A 16,883-nucleotide genomic window follows, 5' to 3' on the forward strand; every position below is an offset into this window, starting at 1 on the left:
TAGGTGAAAATGAAAGTTGTCACTTGCATGGAATTTTATTGTAGATACATCTGAGAGTATGTTGCTGTTCAGGTACTAATGAAGAAAATAATTTCACAATCTGCTGTAAGTAATTGAGGCAACTATAAAGACATAGTCAATCTTCCAAAAAAAATGATGAGTCCTCTTTATAAGCTTGTTTTTGTTTGGGGGTATTTGTAGGGAGCTCTTTTGTTGGTCGATTGGTTTTTGCTAGGCTTTTGTTGTTGCTGTTGTTTTGGGGTTTATTGTTTATTTTTGTTTGCTTCCAGTTTTGTTTTTATTTCTTTCTCTTCCCAGAAATGGTTTAAAATTCTTTAGACATTCTACTTTATTGGTTTCACATCCAATTCCAGTTCTCTCAGTCAATGGTCAATGCTGGCTGTTTCAAAGGAAGCTAAAATGTTTTGTTATTCGATTAGTTCTGCACAAAGAGATATTTTTTCCTCTTTTCAGTAGAAGATCACATTATGCACTGAAGCATAAAAGTTTATTATTCTAGTAATTATATATTAGTTACAAAACCTGCCAAAATTATTTCTATTTATGTATCTGTAAACGTTTATAGATCTAATTATAACTGCAAAAGACTGATATAAGCAATATCCTTTGACCATTAGAGTACACTCTAGAGTTTTGAGCAATATTTCAAATGAAAATATTTTTGATTTCCTAATTGTTCTATTACTTTATGTATATTTATTTTAATTATGTTGCTGACTGAATTCTATAAATTTTAGTTTTTTTGTGAAGTAGGAATTTTTACTAAAATGATTCAAAAATCAGCATGGAACAATAAAACCCCACCAACCAAAACAAAATAAAACAAAAAAAACCAAGAAAAACAAACAAACAAACAAAAAAAATCCCAAGAAAACCCTCGAAAAACCAAACCAACAAGGAAGAAACAGAAAAAGAATCATTTTGTTACAGCATCATTCCACTGGTCACTCATATCCTAAATGCTCTACACAGACCTGATTTTATAATCTCAGAAAAATATCGTAGATTTTTTTTAAAGTTAGAGAAAGAAAAACATATGGAATAGTTTCCATGTAAGAATTAGTTGAAACTCCTTCAGTGTATGATGTCTCTTAAGGATGATTGCATGGAGAATATGGAGTAGGTGTGTTTGGCTGTTCATTTTCAGCAAAAGGAGGCAGAGTGAAAACAGAGCCACTTTCTCAGCAAATGGCAGAACTGTACAACTCACTGCAAAAAATGAGAAGGGAGCTAAACTTCTGAAACTGTTCCCAGGGAAATCAAGCTCTATACAGAAGGCAAATACATTAAGGTTTGCTACATATCCAAAACCACATTTTGCTTGTAAGGTCTCATAAAAAGGAAATATTAGGAGCATTAAGAGGAAATATCATATATGTTCAGCATCTCACTGACAGAGGTAGACAGGATGTCAAGTGAAATGGACCTTGATGTGATTGTCTGTTAATATTCCTATATTCTCAAAGTTTTGAAAGACATGTTCCACACTTCAGTGAGTCGCTTTTAATTTGCTGAAAATAACTGTCTTCTCTACAAAACTGAAGTCAGATACCAGTTCTCCAGTCTCTGGGAAAAACTTTTCTTTATTGTAGCCTGCTAATCTGATCAGGCAGCCCTTGGCAGCTGTTATATTCCCAGCTGAATGGCACAGAGACATGAGCAGAAACTCTGATGGAAGGATCTGCAATTTTTATAGTCAGTAACAACACTGCAGGAGGGAAGATATGGAAAGAAGAGAGGAGAACCAAGTTTAGAGATCATGGAAATTGTTTGCAAATCCATGATGTCTCTTGTAAACAGCTGTAGTATAAAATATGACTCACGGATAACTTGTGGATAACTATTACACCATTACCCTCCATGGGCTGCAATGAGACACCCTAACTCACCAGGGTATTCACCACAGGCTGCAGGGGAATCTCTGCTCCAGCATCTGGAGCACCTCCTCCTGCTCCTCTTCCCTGACCCTGCCGTCAGCCAAGTTCTTTCTCTTGCAAATTCTCACTCCTCTCTCTGGATGCAACTGCTGTTGTGCAACAGCTTTTCCCCTTCATAAAGCTGTTATCTCAGGGGTGCTGCCACCATCACTGATGGGCTCAGCCCTGAGAGCAGTGGGTCCATCCTGGAGCCAGCTGGAATTGCCTCTGTCAGACACAAGGGAAGCTTCTGGCACCTTCTCACAGAAGTCACCCCTGTAGCCCCCCGCTACCAAACCCTTGACACACAAACCAAATACAGAAGCAACTGCAGCTTTCACAAGGTTCAGCGTGGCCAGGGATGCTTCCTGGGCTGATGTGGATACAGGCAGCCCTTTACACAAGGCAGAATCTAAGAATCTAACTCAATCTTACCACGGTGCACAGACACAGCAGCAGGCATTAATGCCGTCATTAGAACAAAACTGACATTGCATTTTCCTACACACAATACCATTGTGGCACATGAGCAACAACTGATGTTCACACCATGAAAAGTTGATAAGGGCCAGCCTAAAATGGTGTTTATAGTTTCTCAGGCCCAGCAATTTAAGTGGCTCTCGGTGGCTTTGCACTTCAGCATTGTTGCTAAGCAGCATGTTGAGAACAATTTACAGTGTCCTGTCAGTTTACAGAAAATTACAATGCTAGCTTTCAAAATTATTCCTTTAGCTGTCCAGTGCTCACTTTCAGCCTTTAAACATCACTACCTGACTGTCTGAAAGAAACAACCACCTTAGAATATATTTTTGTTAATGTGCAGGACTTCAAGGGAGGGAAATCCTATATAGTCTGAGAAAAATCTTTCTGAACAGTGAGAGTCTGTGTCACAGATGGGAACATTTAATGATTTTTTTCTATTTATTCTTTACATTCTTTGCCATATCACTCTATATGTAGAAATAACAAGCAAAGACACCCTTAGTATACTTGTCTTACACAGTGGTAAGACTCAATAAGACTCAGAAGGGTCTCTCTTGAAGTGTGCATTACGAAGATTGCATTAAAAAAATTTAAAAAGGAAATGTATTAGAGTTTACCTCAAAAGCTACAAATCTCTCTGTTAAAGAGGAAACATTTCAAATTTCTTAGCAAATATTCTCCTTAGCTGGACAAGAAAGAAACAGATCTCTGCTGCGTGATCTTCCTCATCCTCAGAATTATTTTTTTTTAATTGAGCAATGGATATAAGTGCTTTATTTTTGGATAAACTTTCATTTGTCTCTACATATAAGCAGATAAATCTCGGAGTGCAGATTTTTGCAGCTGATCATCATGGCCATTCTAGCTGGTTCTATTAAAAAAGTTGCATTGCAGAGCATTTTTCACAACATCCAGCATGCATTTTGCCACAGTTCGGAGCATTTCTGCAGGCAGAAGCAGACCCACTTTCAAGCAATGATCCAAACAGACACCACTGCTGAGTAGTAGCTCTAAGTTGAACCCCTCAGTGGGTCATGTAAACCCTTATCCTGGACAAGTAAAATTTGTTAATATAGAAAATATGGTTTACTATAAAGATGCATTTAAACTATTACCTTACAGCGCTGTGAACCTAGGAAGTCCACAAAGTACATCTGAGATGAGCTACACCAAGAAATCAGTCTCCGGGGGCTCTTTCCTGAAATTTTAGTAGCTTTCTTATTATAAAACATAAAAGTTTTGGAACATCCTTTACTATCAAAACCAAAGCTTTAAAAGCTTCTAACATTGCCACAGGGACTTTTATCTCCCATTAAGAGGATGGAGCCTGAATACAACAAAAATAAAGAATCAGAAAGCTCGGCTAGTGTCCCTCCTGGGGTAACGTTCATATAAAGCTGGACTTTAAAATACCAATCTCATTTGCAATAAATTTCTATGACTGGCTCAGCAGAAGTAGAAAGCCAATAGAGCTACAACTGGCACCTTGTCAGAGAGATGTCTGGAAAAATTTGCTCATGTTGTTTATCTTGTGCTTGAAGTTGAGTGCAATTTCTTGGGTTTGATGTAGTCTCACCAGGGCTTTTTCCCAATGCCTGAGCAGTTCTTAATGACATCCTAAAGGGGAATGCTACTCATTAGCAGCAGTAACAAAGCAAAGTTGCTTACATAAATTAATGATCCATTCTCATGGTAGTCCTTGACACAGGGAAATATTAACTTTGTTTTATTGATCAGAAAGACAGAGAAGTAAGATAAAATGACTTTCTGCAGCCATGCAGGAAATTTGTAGTAGGCCCAAGAACAAAATACATCTCCTAAATTCCACTTCAGGGGGTTACATTTCAGTAGGTCTGTGATAAATGTGGAAGGTAGAAAAAGATTTGTCCTGTTCTGTCAAAAATGGTCTCTCCTTCATCATTTGTGTCCAAGCAAATATTGCCAACGTACAGCATCAGTGCTTTCATGAGTAGCTCTTACCTTGGGGTTATTGGGATCCATCCCCACACGAACTGTATTATTTCTGGTAAATGTTTTCTGAGTTTTATTTCCCTTGTGCAGGAAGTGAGGATGGTGCAAATAATTGCACTGATGCTAGCACCATACCACACAGGCAGAAGATGGATATGGTGCCTAAGCAGTATTAGTAGCAATTCCCACCAGACAAAAAGCATTTAAGCCTGTTGCCCTTATTGCAAACTATCCATATTAGCTTTGTCTCACTCTGTTCTTTATTCTACAACAACTATATTTTACAACTATTGATAAATAAGTCCTACTAAATTAAGCAGGATATTGGCTAAGTGCACATGTCTAGAAAAGAACCTTTGCAGATTCACAAGGGTTGACTCAGTACCCAAACTATTTAATACAATAATTTTATTAGCATTTCATGGGCCACCTAAAAGTGTTTTAATTTCTACCTGTCTTTAGCAAGATACATATACAATTTCTCTTTTGAAAGAGAGATGAAGAAATGAAAGCAATACTGCTGTTCCTTCTTTCCAAACTTATATAGACTACCCATAGCAGGAAGATACCTGTTGGAGGCAGCTTTGTGGGTTCTGCTGGTAAAAACTCCTGGGATGGTAAACACTCCCTGGAAAACGTGAGGTCATCAAGTGCTATGCCATCTTTGGGACCTCTTCCAGCCATCCCTTCAAAGACGACTTGAAAATCATCATCTCCATCTCCAGACAGGGTCACTGCCTTGCGCTGCCAGAAATTTCCCTGGTTTCCAGTAAGATTAAGGAGAATTTTTTCATGTTTTGATGTAGTTCTCTGGTAGACAATCAATGATCCAATGTGAGCTCCATACATATGATAATAGAAAATTATCTGTAAGCAAAAACAAGAGCATAAAGTATGCAATAGGTGACTTCAGACACATTCTGCTATTGTATTTACTCTAATTCTTAAATTGAGCAGTACTAGCAGCATTCAGAGTAGCCATTAATTTTACTGACTGAAAAATAATTTAATCAAAATGCAACAAAACAACTTACTAGTGGCAATTTTTGAACTGTATTCTCTCCCAAAACAGCTCCATTTATGCATAATATTTCTTTTCATGTAAATAATATATAGACATATTTAGCCTCTATTTTTAATTACTATTTTAAAAATATTACCAACTTATTAAGAATTAGAATTATTGGCAAATATTAATGTTCAAACTTCTATTTAATGTTTGATTATAGAATCTGAGATGACACTTGTTGCCTTGACACCTAAAGACCATGAAAATTTGGAAAAATGTCATTTCAAAATAAGGCATAGTTAAAGCTTCTGGAAAATTATATTTTTAGCAAAGGCTATAAAAGATGTATCAAAACCAGGAACATTTTTATGCCAGATTTGCAAAGAAATGTTCAAGCTGAAGTCACTACAATGTGCTGGAGTGTTTTGGAACATCAAGGCTTACATTTCTCCATTCTCTGGAGAAGAGCTGGTGACAAAGTCTTCTGTCACATATCCATCCTTCCATTTGCAGTTGTATTCTTTGAAAACCAATTGTTACTGTACTTATACACATTTCTCCATAAAATCACAAACCATTAAATAGTTGTTTCTTTCTTCAAACAAGTTGCATAAGACATTGTAAATCAGACACTGCATTCACTGTAAACTTCATCTGAATCTCCCAGAGTACTCATTTACTTCCAGAAATCTTTATTCTCCTGCACCAAGATGCATTTTTTTCTTATGATTTCAATGAAATAAGATCAGGTCCTGGCTTCTCTTCAACAAGATGGGTTTTTGGTTTTTTTCTCAAGAATTAGTTCAGTAATAATCTTCATTCATGTTAAGAGTACTCTCTTGGTACAATCGAGAAATCAAATTCTTCACTCCTGCTACTACCACACCCTCACATACCTTGCAGTTTTTATTTCTTCTGCTTAGGACAGGACTAGAAATCCTAGCTTTCTGTCCTGGAAGCTGAAAAAAGGAACTCTTTATAAAAATATAATGACCAGATGGGTCTTGCAGTGTATGATCAGTAGCTGGTCCAGTGCCCAGTTTTGGAGTACTACTGGTTCTGAGGTGCCAGTCAAAATCATCATTTTCATCTTGCTTCCATCCACAAAGGTCAAACTCAAAATTGCAGTGCCCAATAGATGTACCTGAAATATATTTGCACACACATGAAAAGAGATTTATTTTTAAAGTAGTTAATTAGGTACATATAGTTCAACCTAATACTCAAATCCATGGGAAAAAAAAGCTTCACTATAAAAAATTATATTCATGTGTCTTGTTAAAAAGAGCATTTTTAATGTTCTAGACTATACTAATAGGATAGACCTACTTGCATATATATGAAGTGGGTCTCAATGCTTTTGCTATTATAGTCAACAGAACCCTTGGTATAAATATAACCAAATTTAGCAACCTATTTTATCTCCTTAGGGTCTTAATTGGCTCTCCACAGAGCATCCAAGACGTGCAGAAAACTAGCCTCTTTCTGAAGGAACATACTAAGATCAGCTGAGAGCAAGAACAAGTGCCTATAGACATCCAAATGAATGTCTTGAGCACCATGAAAACACAGCCTCTATACAGACACATATAAGCAAAACATAAATATAGGTGTGATAACCTTGAGCTGAGTAACACCCAAAGTTTGCCTACTTTTGCACAATTCCTCAATTCATGTGTATTTTCTTAGCCAACATAGAAACATAGATAATTATATTGCTGGTGGATTGCGTCCAAAGAGGGGCAATGAACTTGGTGGAGGGCCTGGAGCACAGGTCTGATGAGGAGTGGCTGAGGGAGATGGGAGCATTTAGCCTGGAGAAAAGGAGGCTCAGGCGTGACCTTATTGCTCTTGACTACTGGAAGGGAGGCTGTGGCCAGGTGGGGGTCAGTGTCTCCCCCCAAGTAGTGAGTGATAGGAGAAGAAAGGACCTCAAGTTGCACCAGCAGAGGCTAAGATTGGATACTAAGAAAAAAACTTTCACTGAAGTGTTGTTAAACATTGGAACAGGCTGCCCAGGGAAGTGGTGGAGTCACCCTTCCTGGAGGTCTTTAGAAGGCATGTAGATGTGGCGCTTAGAGGCATGGTTTGGTGGTGAAACTGGCAATGGTAGGTTAACAGTGGGATTCAATGATCCTAAAGGTCTTTTCCAACCAAAATAATTCTGTTATTATCTACATATCTCCTTAAATTGTACTTAATGCCTAGAAAAGGAGAAAGCTGTCATATTTTTGGTTGATTTTTATGTGAAATAACATGCATGCTCTTTATCAATTTTTGAATCTTGAATGTCAAAACAACCAGCATGATGAGTAACCTGTCCACATAAATTAATTGCATCACTCCAGAAGTTTTAAGTTCTGTGTAGTTTTGCCTCTATACATCTATAAGTTCATTGTAATGATTACCATGTAAGACTAAAATCGCTGAAATAAGCTGGAATTTCAGCAGAGATTTCCAGAGCCTTTCAACTGTGCTCTCAATATTCTTAGTATTATTGCTGAAAAGGAAAGTGCTTTGAAGATAAATTCGGAAACTGTATGGATCATTTTGTAGGAAAATATCAGAAACTACAAAATGTCTCTTCCAAAAAGCAATCAAAATCTGAGCCTCCTTTGAGGTCTGATAAAGTTCAGCCACTTGAAAGTAGTTTTATTTAACTGAAAGGTACTCAGAAGCATCAGTAATGAGGCCAAGGAGCTAGAATCCATGGAATCTAGACAAAGGCCAAAACAGGACAGGCAGCTACCTCAAAAATTTCAGGTTGAAATCAGATTAAATATTTTTTCTTTGAATTTTAATCTGTGAATGTAATAAAGTGAAAGTTAGAAACTTTTTCTTAAAAATATGAGCTATTTAGCAAAACTAGCTTCACTGTCTTTTACCTTTGTCTGCAAATATAATGCCATCGAAATAACAATTAAAACCAACCTGATGAGCCAAATGGCATGATTATTTTTTATGAAAAACACAGATTGTAGATTAACTCAACTGAATGCAACTGGTCATAAAATTTGTCATAATCATATTTTTCCAACTTATTTAGTTACCTAATATTTCAAGATAATTCTTAAAGAAATTCCTTCCATTATTTACAAGTTCCATCTTGAGTCAATAAAATTCATGCATATAACTGCCAATTTTATTTTAAAGACATGTTTTCAACAATCAAGACCTTAAACTATGAGCACTGATATCCCTTCTAATGCTGTATATATTGTGTATTACCTAACCTAAGTTTACATGTCTTTGTAGGATCTCTATAGTCAACAAAGAGAAATATTCATATCTACAGGAAATTTATTTAACCTAACCCAAACAACTGATTTTAAGTTGCCTGAAAGCAAGGTACTCCACTGAAGAGAAAGATAATTTAGGCAGCCTGCTTAGAAGCTCAAGTTAATGGAGATGATTGTGCACTTGCATATTAAATGACTCCTGTGCTTTTAAAGCATCACAATGCTTCACTGTAAAGCTTACAATTAAAATGCAGTTAGGGATTTTTTTTTAAGAATTTTACAGTTTTTTTTCTTTACTTAAATATAATAATAATAAAGAAAAAGTGTTAGAGGAAAGCATTCTCTTTGCGGAACTGTTTCAATTAATTTCTTCCAATAGGAAATCGGACTAAAATCCTTATTGTTGTGGTTGTAAAACTAAATTCTGTCAGTTTATTTGAACCATTTTGCCCTTAGTGCTTCAGTTTTTACTTGTCTGGTGATATTTCATGGGAAACACAGACAATCCAGAAAATAACAAAAAAAAAAAAAAAGCAAGCCGTGTTTAAAAAAATAAAGACTGCAGTTTGAGAATCTTTTACAACAGATTAATCACGACTTTACTCTTCATTTTTAGTTGCAGAAGATCTGAACTGGTCCACATATAGTTTAGTGATATACCATCCGCAGATTGGAATTCATTGAGCAGTTTAATAGTATGAAAATAATCTGCAAAACATGGTTCCTTTGCAATGTACCTTAGCTTCCATAGGATATCAGCACACCTTTGCTTCATAGAATTGTACTCACTGAGAATTTGATGAACTGAATTCATATTCTCAATAAAAATGAAGCAACCGTTAATATGGTAGCAAACAATGCAGATTTGATTGTGTAAGCATTTCCCACATTTATAGCAGAAAAAAAAAGGGGTGTTAATACCATATATTGTGATTCATGAGAAGCCATTTGATATGAAACGTCATTCTTTGAATCAGATACTACATATGCTGCTTCTTGATATGTCTTGTAGAACCAAAATTGTACAATATTCAGATTAAAATGATTTGCTGAGACACGACAACCCTTGAAATATCTAAGGAGGTAGGTTCCTCATCTCCCAAAGGTATATTACACTTGGATTATTTTTTTCAGCTTTAATACATTCTTTTCATATGGAAAGCAGGATAATTTTATTCTGCTTTTAAAGACAGCTGCTTTCTGAGTTATTTTAAGAAATTCATTAGCAGTTCTTTGTATTTTCTATTGTGTGATTTTAAATTAAATAATAGTAATTTAAAATCCTTTAAAGCCAAGGAATAGAATTAAATTATTACCTTCTTGTTTGTTTTCTCAGCTGATGAGCTGTCAAAAGTATTTGAGTAATAGAAACCCACAGCAGGCACAGTTATTTATGATAATTATATTAAAAAACTACCATACTTACTGCAAATACTAGGGCTTTCATCTGAGTTATCTGCACAGTCATTTACAAAATCACACAGATTATTCTTTGGGATGCAGTACTTGTTGGCACACATGAATTCCTCTGATGTGCAAGGTTTGTCTGAGATAAGCAGAGGGGAACAATCTTCAAAGGTAATATCATCCACTGCCACGTCTCCCATGTAACTGACACCACGTTTTGCCCTGAAAATAACCTAATAAAAATTACAGAGCTATTACAGCAAGCCACTGACAAGATATAGAAAAGCTTATACACACAACATGAAAAGAACCAAGACTGATGGTCCTTGCAAATCTTTGAATATGGAGTGGTCAGTTCTTACTGTCAAAGCACGATTCTACAAAATCTTGTACTCCAGTTGGTACAGATCTGTCACTATAGCTATTGAAAGACCATGTTCTAACATTACCAAGCACACAAGAAAAGGGAAATAAATCATGCCACTCAAAGAGATACTAGTCCTCACTCATCCTGAATTAATAGCAAGGAATCCTCCTACTTCTGCAAAGCCTGAAAAAGACTAGTCTGTCATTCATCAATTATTCCCATGAATGTAAAAAGAATTTTAAAATTTCATTAAAAGTCCAAGACAGCAGTATCGGGAAATGTAACTGTTTTAAAAATATGTTACTGACTATCTCTGGGTTTTTTTGATTTTTTTATAGGTCTACAACTAAGCAAGTATGTCTAAGAGGCTTGAGAATCTGTTCCGATTTCAAAGCGAACATCATGCTTAAGATTCTTTTTTCAAAACCCTGATGTTTTTATTTACTGCACACTAAGGACAAAGAAGTAGAATATTTTAAGCAGAGTTGGATTCAAGAATAGAAGGGATTCTCAGTCTTAAAAATCAGTCTGAGGCTAAAGAGGAGTGAGAAATCTCCAAAAACTTGAATCCCTCTAAGATAGCCAATCAGACAGCCAAAAAAATGGTTTCATCTATTCGGAAGGAGAGGTATTTCCTCTGGGGTAAGGAAAATGAGTGGGGTAAAAAGGAAAATGATAAGGTGAAGAATGCTCAAAATAGAAGTACCAAAAGCCAGCTGTCTAGGAAGTGCCTCACGCAGGAATACATACCTGAAAATTTGAACGAATTCCTAAAAACACTTCTGCTCTGTTCCACTGGGGACCTTGGCTGCCACTTTGAGTCCACAGTTTAGAAGTCCTGTTACTGCTTTGACAGAGTATCTAAAAAAGAAAGTAATTCTAGGTCACAAAAAACCCCATTTTCATTACCAACTCACTTCAGAGTCTCATAATTGTATACAAGAGTACAATAGTATCTTGTACACCTAATATCTATTCCAAAATTAAAATAACAGAATCACAGAATATTTGGAATTGGAAAGGACCATCAAATCCTTACTCCTTGCAGGATTACCTAAAGCTAAATTATATGACTAAGATTGTTCAGGTGCTCCTTGCACTCCCCCAGGCTTGGTGCTGTGCCAAATGAGGATGCTGTTCCAGTGCCCAACCACCCCCTGGGTGAAGAACATTTTCCTAATGTCCAATCTCATGCAAATGGATATGTCAGATTACACTAAGAAAATAATGGTTTAAGATTTTCTGATCTTCTTATAAAGGAAGAGACGCAGCCCAGAGACTTAAATGGAGTAAGGTATCTCATTAATTTATCCGGAGTGGCTAGCAATGAATAAAAATTGTTCATTAGTGGGTTGATATTCAGTTGTACAACATGGAAACAGTGCTAACAACACTTACTGAAAAATATACTTGTTCATGCATACAATTAACTGCTCTTCCAGGATAGATTTTCTTGTCCTGATTCTTATGAAACATTTTGTTTCTTCCACAAATAAAAATGTTTTCTGTTTCTATAAAGACCAAATTTCATCTGTCTGAGCAACAAAAGACTTTTAAAAGCCCATACCCTTGTAAACAGCAAATTGGGGGGAATGATGACACTCTTCAACATGAGCAAAAAATTCTAATTATGCTTTGGTCCAACCTCTTGGGCATCCAAATTCAACTGAGCTGACAATATCAAGATGGGTGTTTGATGAAGTGTGTCAAGCTGTGTCTCCAGCCAGTACTAGCAGAGCTAAACATCCATTCACCTGTTGCCTGAACTACTTCTGCTTTAAAGGATTTACTGCTGCTCTGTGTAATCTTCTTAGGGCAGCCTAGGCATTTTTCATCATAACGTTAAAACACCTTTTTTTTGTTTTAAATTTATGCAGTCCCATGAGTGTATATGATATTGCATAACAGGTAAGTTCTGCCAGGGAAACAGCAAATCCTCACAATAAAGAGCTTTCACTTCAGGGGAACAAAAGGAACACATAATATATTAAATTGGATAGAAAAACAAGGGAATTCTGGCTATATAGACTAGAAGAACTGCCCATGGAAGATACGAATTTTAAGCAAAAATAAATAAATTACAGAGAAAGGGATTACAGATATTATTTGAAAGAACAAAAAGTGCTCCATAGAAATATATCCTTTTTCCCTCCCAAATACAAACTATATATACGAAGGTAGATATGTGTGTAACTATAGACACATATGCACATGCTTTTACAGCCTCTAAATTATCTACTCTATTATCTATCCAATTCCCTCACTAGAAATTAATATTTTCCATCATATCATGATAAAGGTTAAAATTGTAGGGTAAAATATGGCCATAAATTTGTGTGCTATTAAAACCCAAGGCTTCTGTGTACCTTAATGTACTTTGAAGCTCTAGGCATTTCAATTACATTGCAAAAAAGTACATCTAACACTTTGGTAGAATTACCCATGCCAAGTCAAAGTACAGGAACTAAATAGAAAAGGTTCCAGCAAATAATCAAACTGAGGTTGCTCAGGAAAGTGACAGCAAATCAATGCTTAAGAAAGTAGTAGAAACATAGGAAGGTAGCCATTCATGCAAACAGCAGGAAAATCTTCAGCAATCCTACATGATATTTGATGGCATGGATGCAGATTAAAATGCAAAAGTCCAGAAAACATGGTAGTCTTGGGGGATGATATGCATAAAAGGTATTTTAAGCACAGAAAAGATTCACATTCATAAAATACCTAGAACCTTCTTAATATAAAGAATGAGAAATCACCTAAATAATTTTATATTCTGAGTTATTCTAACATCTTATTAATTGATTGATCAAGCAATTGAAACCAGGCAATTATTAACAGCATGCAAAGGTTTAATGATTTTCTTTTGGTACACCTTAAAATCAGTTAAGTTGGGGGTGAGGGAGTATTAGTTAAAGAATAGAAGGAAATTGTAATCTGTATTCAAACTGAGAAAAAAGAATCCATACTACATACTTTTGCCTTTTATGGTGGTATTACTGGGTGAGGCTCCATAGAATTTGATGTTGATTTCTACAAAACACTCTTCAAATGTGATTCCAACTAACATGGGTTCCTACACTGTAAAGAAGCCCTAGACCCTGGAGAATGTGAAGAAGTCCCAAAGCACATTAATCTGTCCCAAACCTGAAAACTGAGGACGAACCATCCTTATCCTCTGATTTCCCACTGATTCTGATGAATTAACATTTGACTGCTTGCCAAGCAGCCTAGCAAGATCTTTACCTACCTGGGAGAAATTCAACACTATTTTAAAAAATTGTTTAGGAAAAAATCCAAGAATACACAGAACACTCTTCCACTTAATATTAGCAAGTCACATACATGGGGTGTAGGTCACCACACCCCAGATTTCATTTCTAATGTCAAAATATATATTAATTTTGTTGTCAAAACAGTTGAATTCTGCCAATTTTTATTATCATTGTCTGAGTAACTGAGCTTGTGAGAATTTATTTGTGTGTTTAAATCCACATGCACTGCCCACATCTACTATTACACTGAGTGCAAAAGTGACTCGGTAACTTATATTGGGCATTTTTTTCAATCCACTCCTGAGGCTGTAGGTATTTCATAACATTCCTGGGAAATTCCATTATAAGCACATAGCTGTGTGGTAAAAAAATATTGTTCAGACCAGCGTTGCTGTTTTATTAATTTCTCTCAGCAGTGACTCATCTGATCTACAATCTGCTAATGAGTTAAATTTCCTTAAAGTGCTTTTATTTTAACCAGGGTGAAGAAAAGGATGTGGCAAAGCAAATTTGTTGTTTATATGCCATACAAATAGTTCAATGCTGCTTACATGAATATAATTAAAAAGTGATATGTTCAGTTTGTCAAGGAATAAACTCTTTCTACAAAATTCTGTCAAATTTTGATGCAATTACTTCTTTTTTTCATGCTCCCACATTTAGCCAAAGACCCTGATGTCCAAATATCTGTTGTTGCTCTTCAGTGTCAAATAGCACTGTGTGATACGAGCTTTTTCTTGTATGGAAGTTCCAACCATGGTATGTCTATAACGGTCAGAATTTTTGGTTGCAGAAATCTATAATTTCCCCAGTCTACTTTAGCTAATGCTTTCTTCATCATAACATGATGAGAGCATTAGAGTATTAGCAATTTTTTATTTTTATTTATTAGCAGCCTAGGCTTTAATGAAACTAAAAGAGAAGCCATAAACTTCCTCACAGCAATTTCATGCAGAAAAACAAAACAAAACAAAACAAAACAAAACAAAACAAAACCAAACCAAACCAAAAATAAAACAAGATAAAGAGCACCTCTGTACCTCCAGAGAACCTATTGTTGAACCATTCATGTAGTTCCAGAACGTGATTTTGCATCTGGGCCCTGTAAGGGAGATGACTGGGGTAGCAATGTCAGCTGTGTGACCAAATTCTCCATTTGAGCTGTCTGCAAACAGATACCAGCCTTCTTCAGTGCACCTGCTCAGAGAGAAAGGGTTATAATTTATTCAAACAAAACATTTCATCATAATTAATTTATGATTGCAATATTTCCTTAGATAGCATCTGCTGTCTGGGTATCCAGAGGCATCTTAGTGTGTAGCCAGAATTGAAAAAAACCTTGCAAAGGCAGTTAGTACTTTCATATCAGAGACTGGCAAAAAGAAAAAGAGCTGAAGTCAACCCACAGGATCATGTAGATGTGGGCTAGAGGGTCTCTGGCTTTCCCTACTACCCTCTTTCATCATAGAAATCAGAGGATTTGATCCTGACTGAAAGTCAAGAAAATCCATGATATTGAGTGAGATTTTGTCGCCTGAGCTACTGGTAGTGAAGAGGCTGTCTTTGAAGTAAGCAGCCTGCTCTTGATTGTACAGAGGGACCAGAAGTGCAGTTTTAGTGTCTTGGGTATTTAACATTTAGCCCCTAAAAACCTTACTTTCCCAAACAAAATGCAACTGTTGACCAAAGATATATTCTTATCTCCAACAGAGGTGCTTCACACTCATTTCTCCTCAAAAGAATCTTTCCAACAAGTGTTTAGACACCTGACAATGGAGCCTGTGTTTTTAAATGGGTGCTGGTATTAGGTTTTCCTTTCTTTTCAGATTTCCTGACTGACCAAGTTCTAAACAACCACTCTGTAAAGCTGCATCACTACAGCTCTGAGAAGACAATGACCATACCCAGCAAGCACTGCCATGAGAAACACGATATGCTCAGAGATGTCATCTCTTCAGAGACTGAAAATTCTGCCTAATGGGAAGCATAAGGAACTTGATGGTATAGATTCAGAAACAGGCCTTCAAAAATCCTCACAAATCAGAGACTGGTTCACTGCTTGTTAACTGGACTGCTTCTACCTCTCCTGGTCTGACACCAGAAAAGTAAAAAAAAAAAAAGAAACAAAGAAACAACCAATTTAAAAGGAAACATTTTGAAATGTGGGACAGACCTTCATTTTGGGTGGATCAGACGGTACATATGAAATCACTGAAGACTTCTCATAAACCTAGCAGAGACCACAGTTTGTCTAGGGGGAATCTTAGGAGGAAGAGTAATTATCTAGAACATTATCAAATCAGGATCTTTTCCATGGTCTTATTTTCCTTTTCATTCAAAGATAGATGAGACAGTTGCTGCTGAAGCTTTCCTTTTATCACTGAATCCTGGCAATTCAGATGTCTTTATAATTACTGCACACATTTACTTTATCCTTTGGCCTAAATATTAAAACCTTCTCGGAATAAACTGTGTGTACTATAACTAATAGTTGAGAACTTTGTAAACTCATAGATCTTTCAAGAAGTATGTATTTGGACAATTCATTTATTTCCCTCCTTTCTGCTGAAGAAAGCTGTTACTTCAAGGTAGCAATTTTAGGTTTCTTTTTTGCCTTGGTGCTGATTATTCTACCAGAGTCTGGCTTCGAGGTAAAAGAGGATCCAGTTCTCTTAAGGCTTGCAAAAATATTGAAAAATTCAGAATTTACTCTGCTGCTGGGACCTCATGCCTTCAATGGCCCAAGGGTGTTGGCACTGTATTTACAACAGCATTCAAAAGGGCTGTAAGGAGCAGAATGATAAAAAGCTCTGAAAAGCAATAGCAGTTACAGCCCTCATACTTCCCAGAGTATTCAGTATTATGCCCATGCCTCTCAGTGAGATTACTTTGAAACAGTGGCAGGGTATAATCACTACTAGATGAAATTCAATCATCCACCTCTTATTGGTATGTTCTGTCAGACATGTTTTTGACCTGAAGGCAGCCCAAAGATCGCGTCTCAGCACAGATGCTATTGTCCCATAGTGCATCCTAAGAAGGCAGGTGTCACTGCAATTCTTTTGACCTTGTTCCAGTGCTTGCTATAATATCAGATTTCAAACTAGTAAACCAGATGAATGTCCCCTGTATGAAACACTTCACAGTGCTAGCAGCTAAACATGGTGATGGTATGTGATTACAAGAATATTAAAG

At 36.3% G+C, this 16,883-nt stretch overlaps 1 protein-coding gene across 1 annotated transcript in view; it reads right to left on the minus strand.

The window, feature by feature from the left end:
* The window catches only part of MALRD1 (MAM and LDL receptor class A domain containing 1), a 229,886-nt gene that overhangs the window by 124,560 nt on the left and 88,443 nt on the right, over window positions 1-16,883 (minus strand). The window contains exons 22-26 of the mRNA XM_085050566.1: window positions 14,729-14,885; window positions 11,164-11,274; window positions 10,066-10,279; window positions 6,297-6,544; window positions 4,961-5,258 (exon numbers count right to left, since the gene is read on the minus strand). Of these exons, the coding sequence (XP_084906692.1) occupies window positions 4,961-5,258; window positions 6,297-6,544; window positions 10,066-10,279; window positions 11,164-11,274; window positions 14,729-14,885 (1,028 nt within the window). The remainder of the gene's footprint in view (window positions 1-4,960; window positions 5,259-6,296; window positions 6,545-10,065; window positions 10,280-11,163; window positions 11,275-14,728; window positions 14,886-16,883) is intronic.

This window comes from Lichenostomus cassidix, chromosome 2, assembly GCF_008360975.1.
Source record: "Lichenostomus cassidix isolate B80296 chromosome 2, HeHo_3.0, whole genome shotgun sequence".
NCBI classification, from domain to species: domain Eukaryota; kingdom Metazoa; phylum Chordata; class Aves; order Passeriformes; family Meliphagidae; genus Lichenostomus; species Lichenostomus cassidix.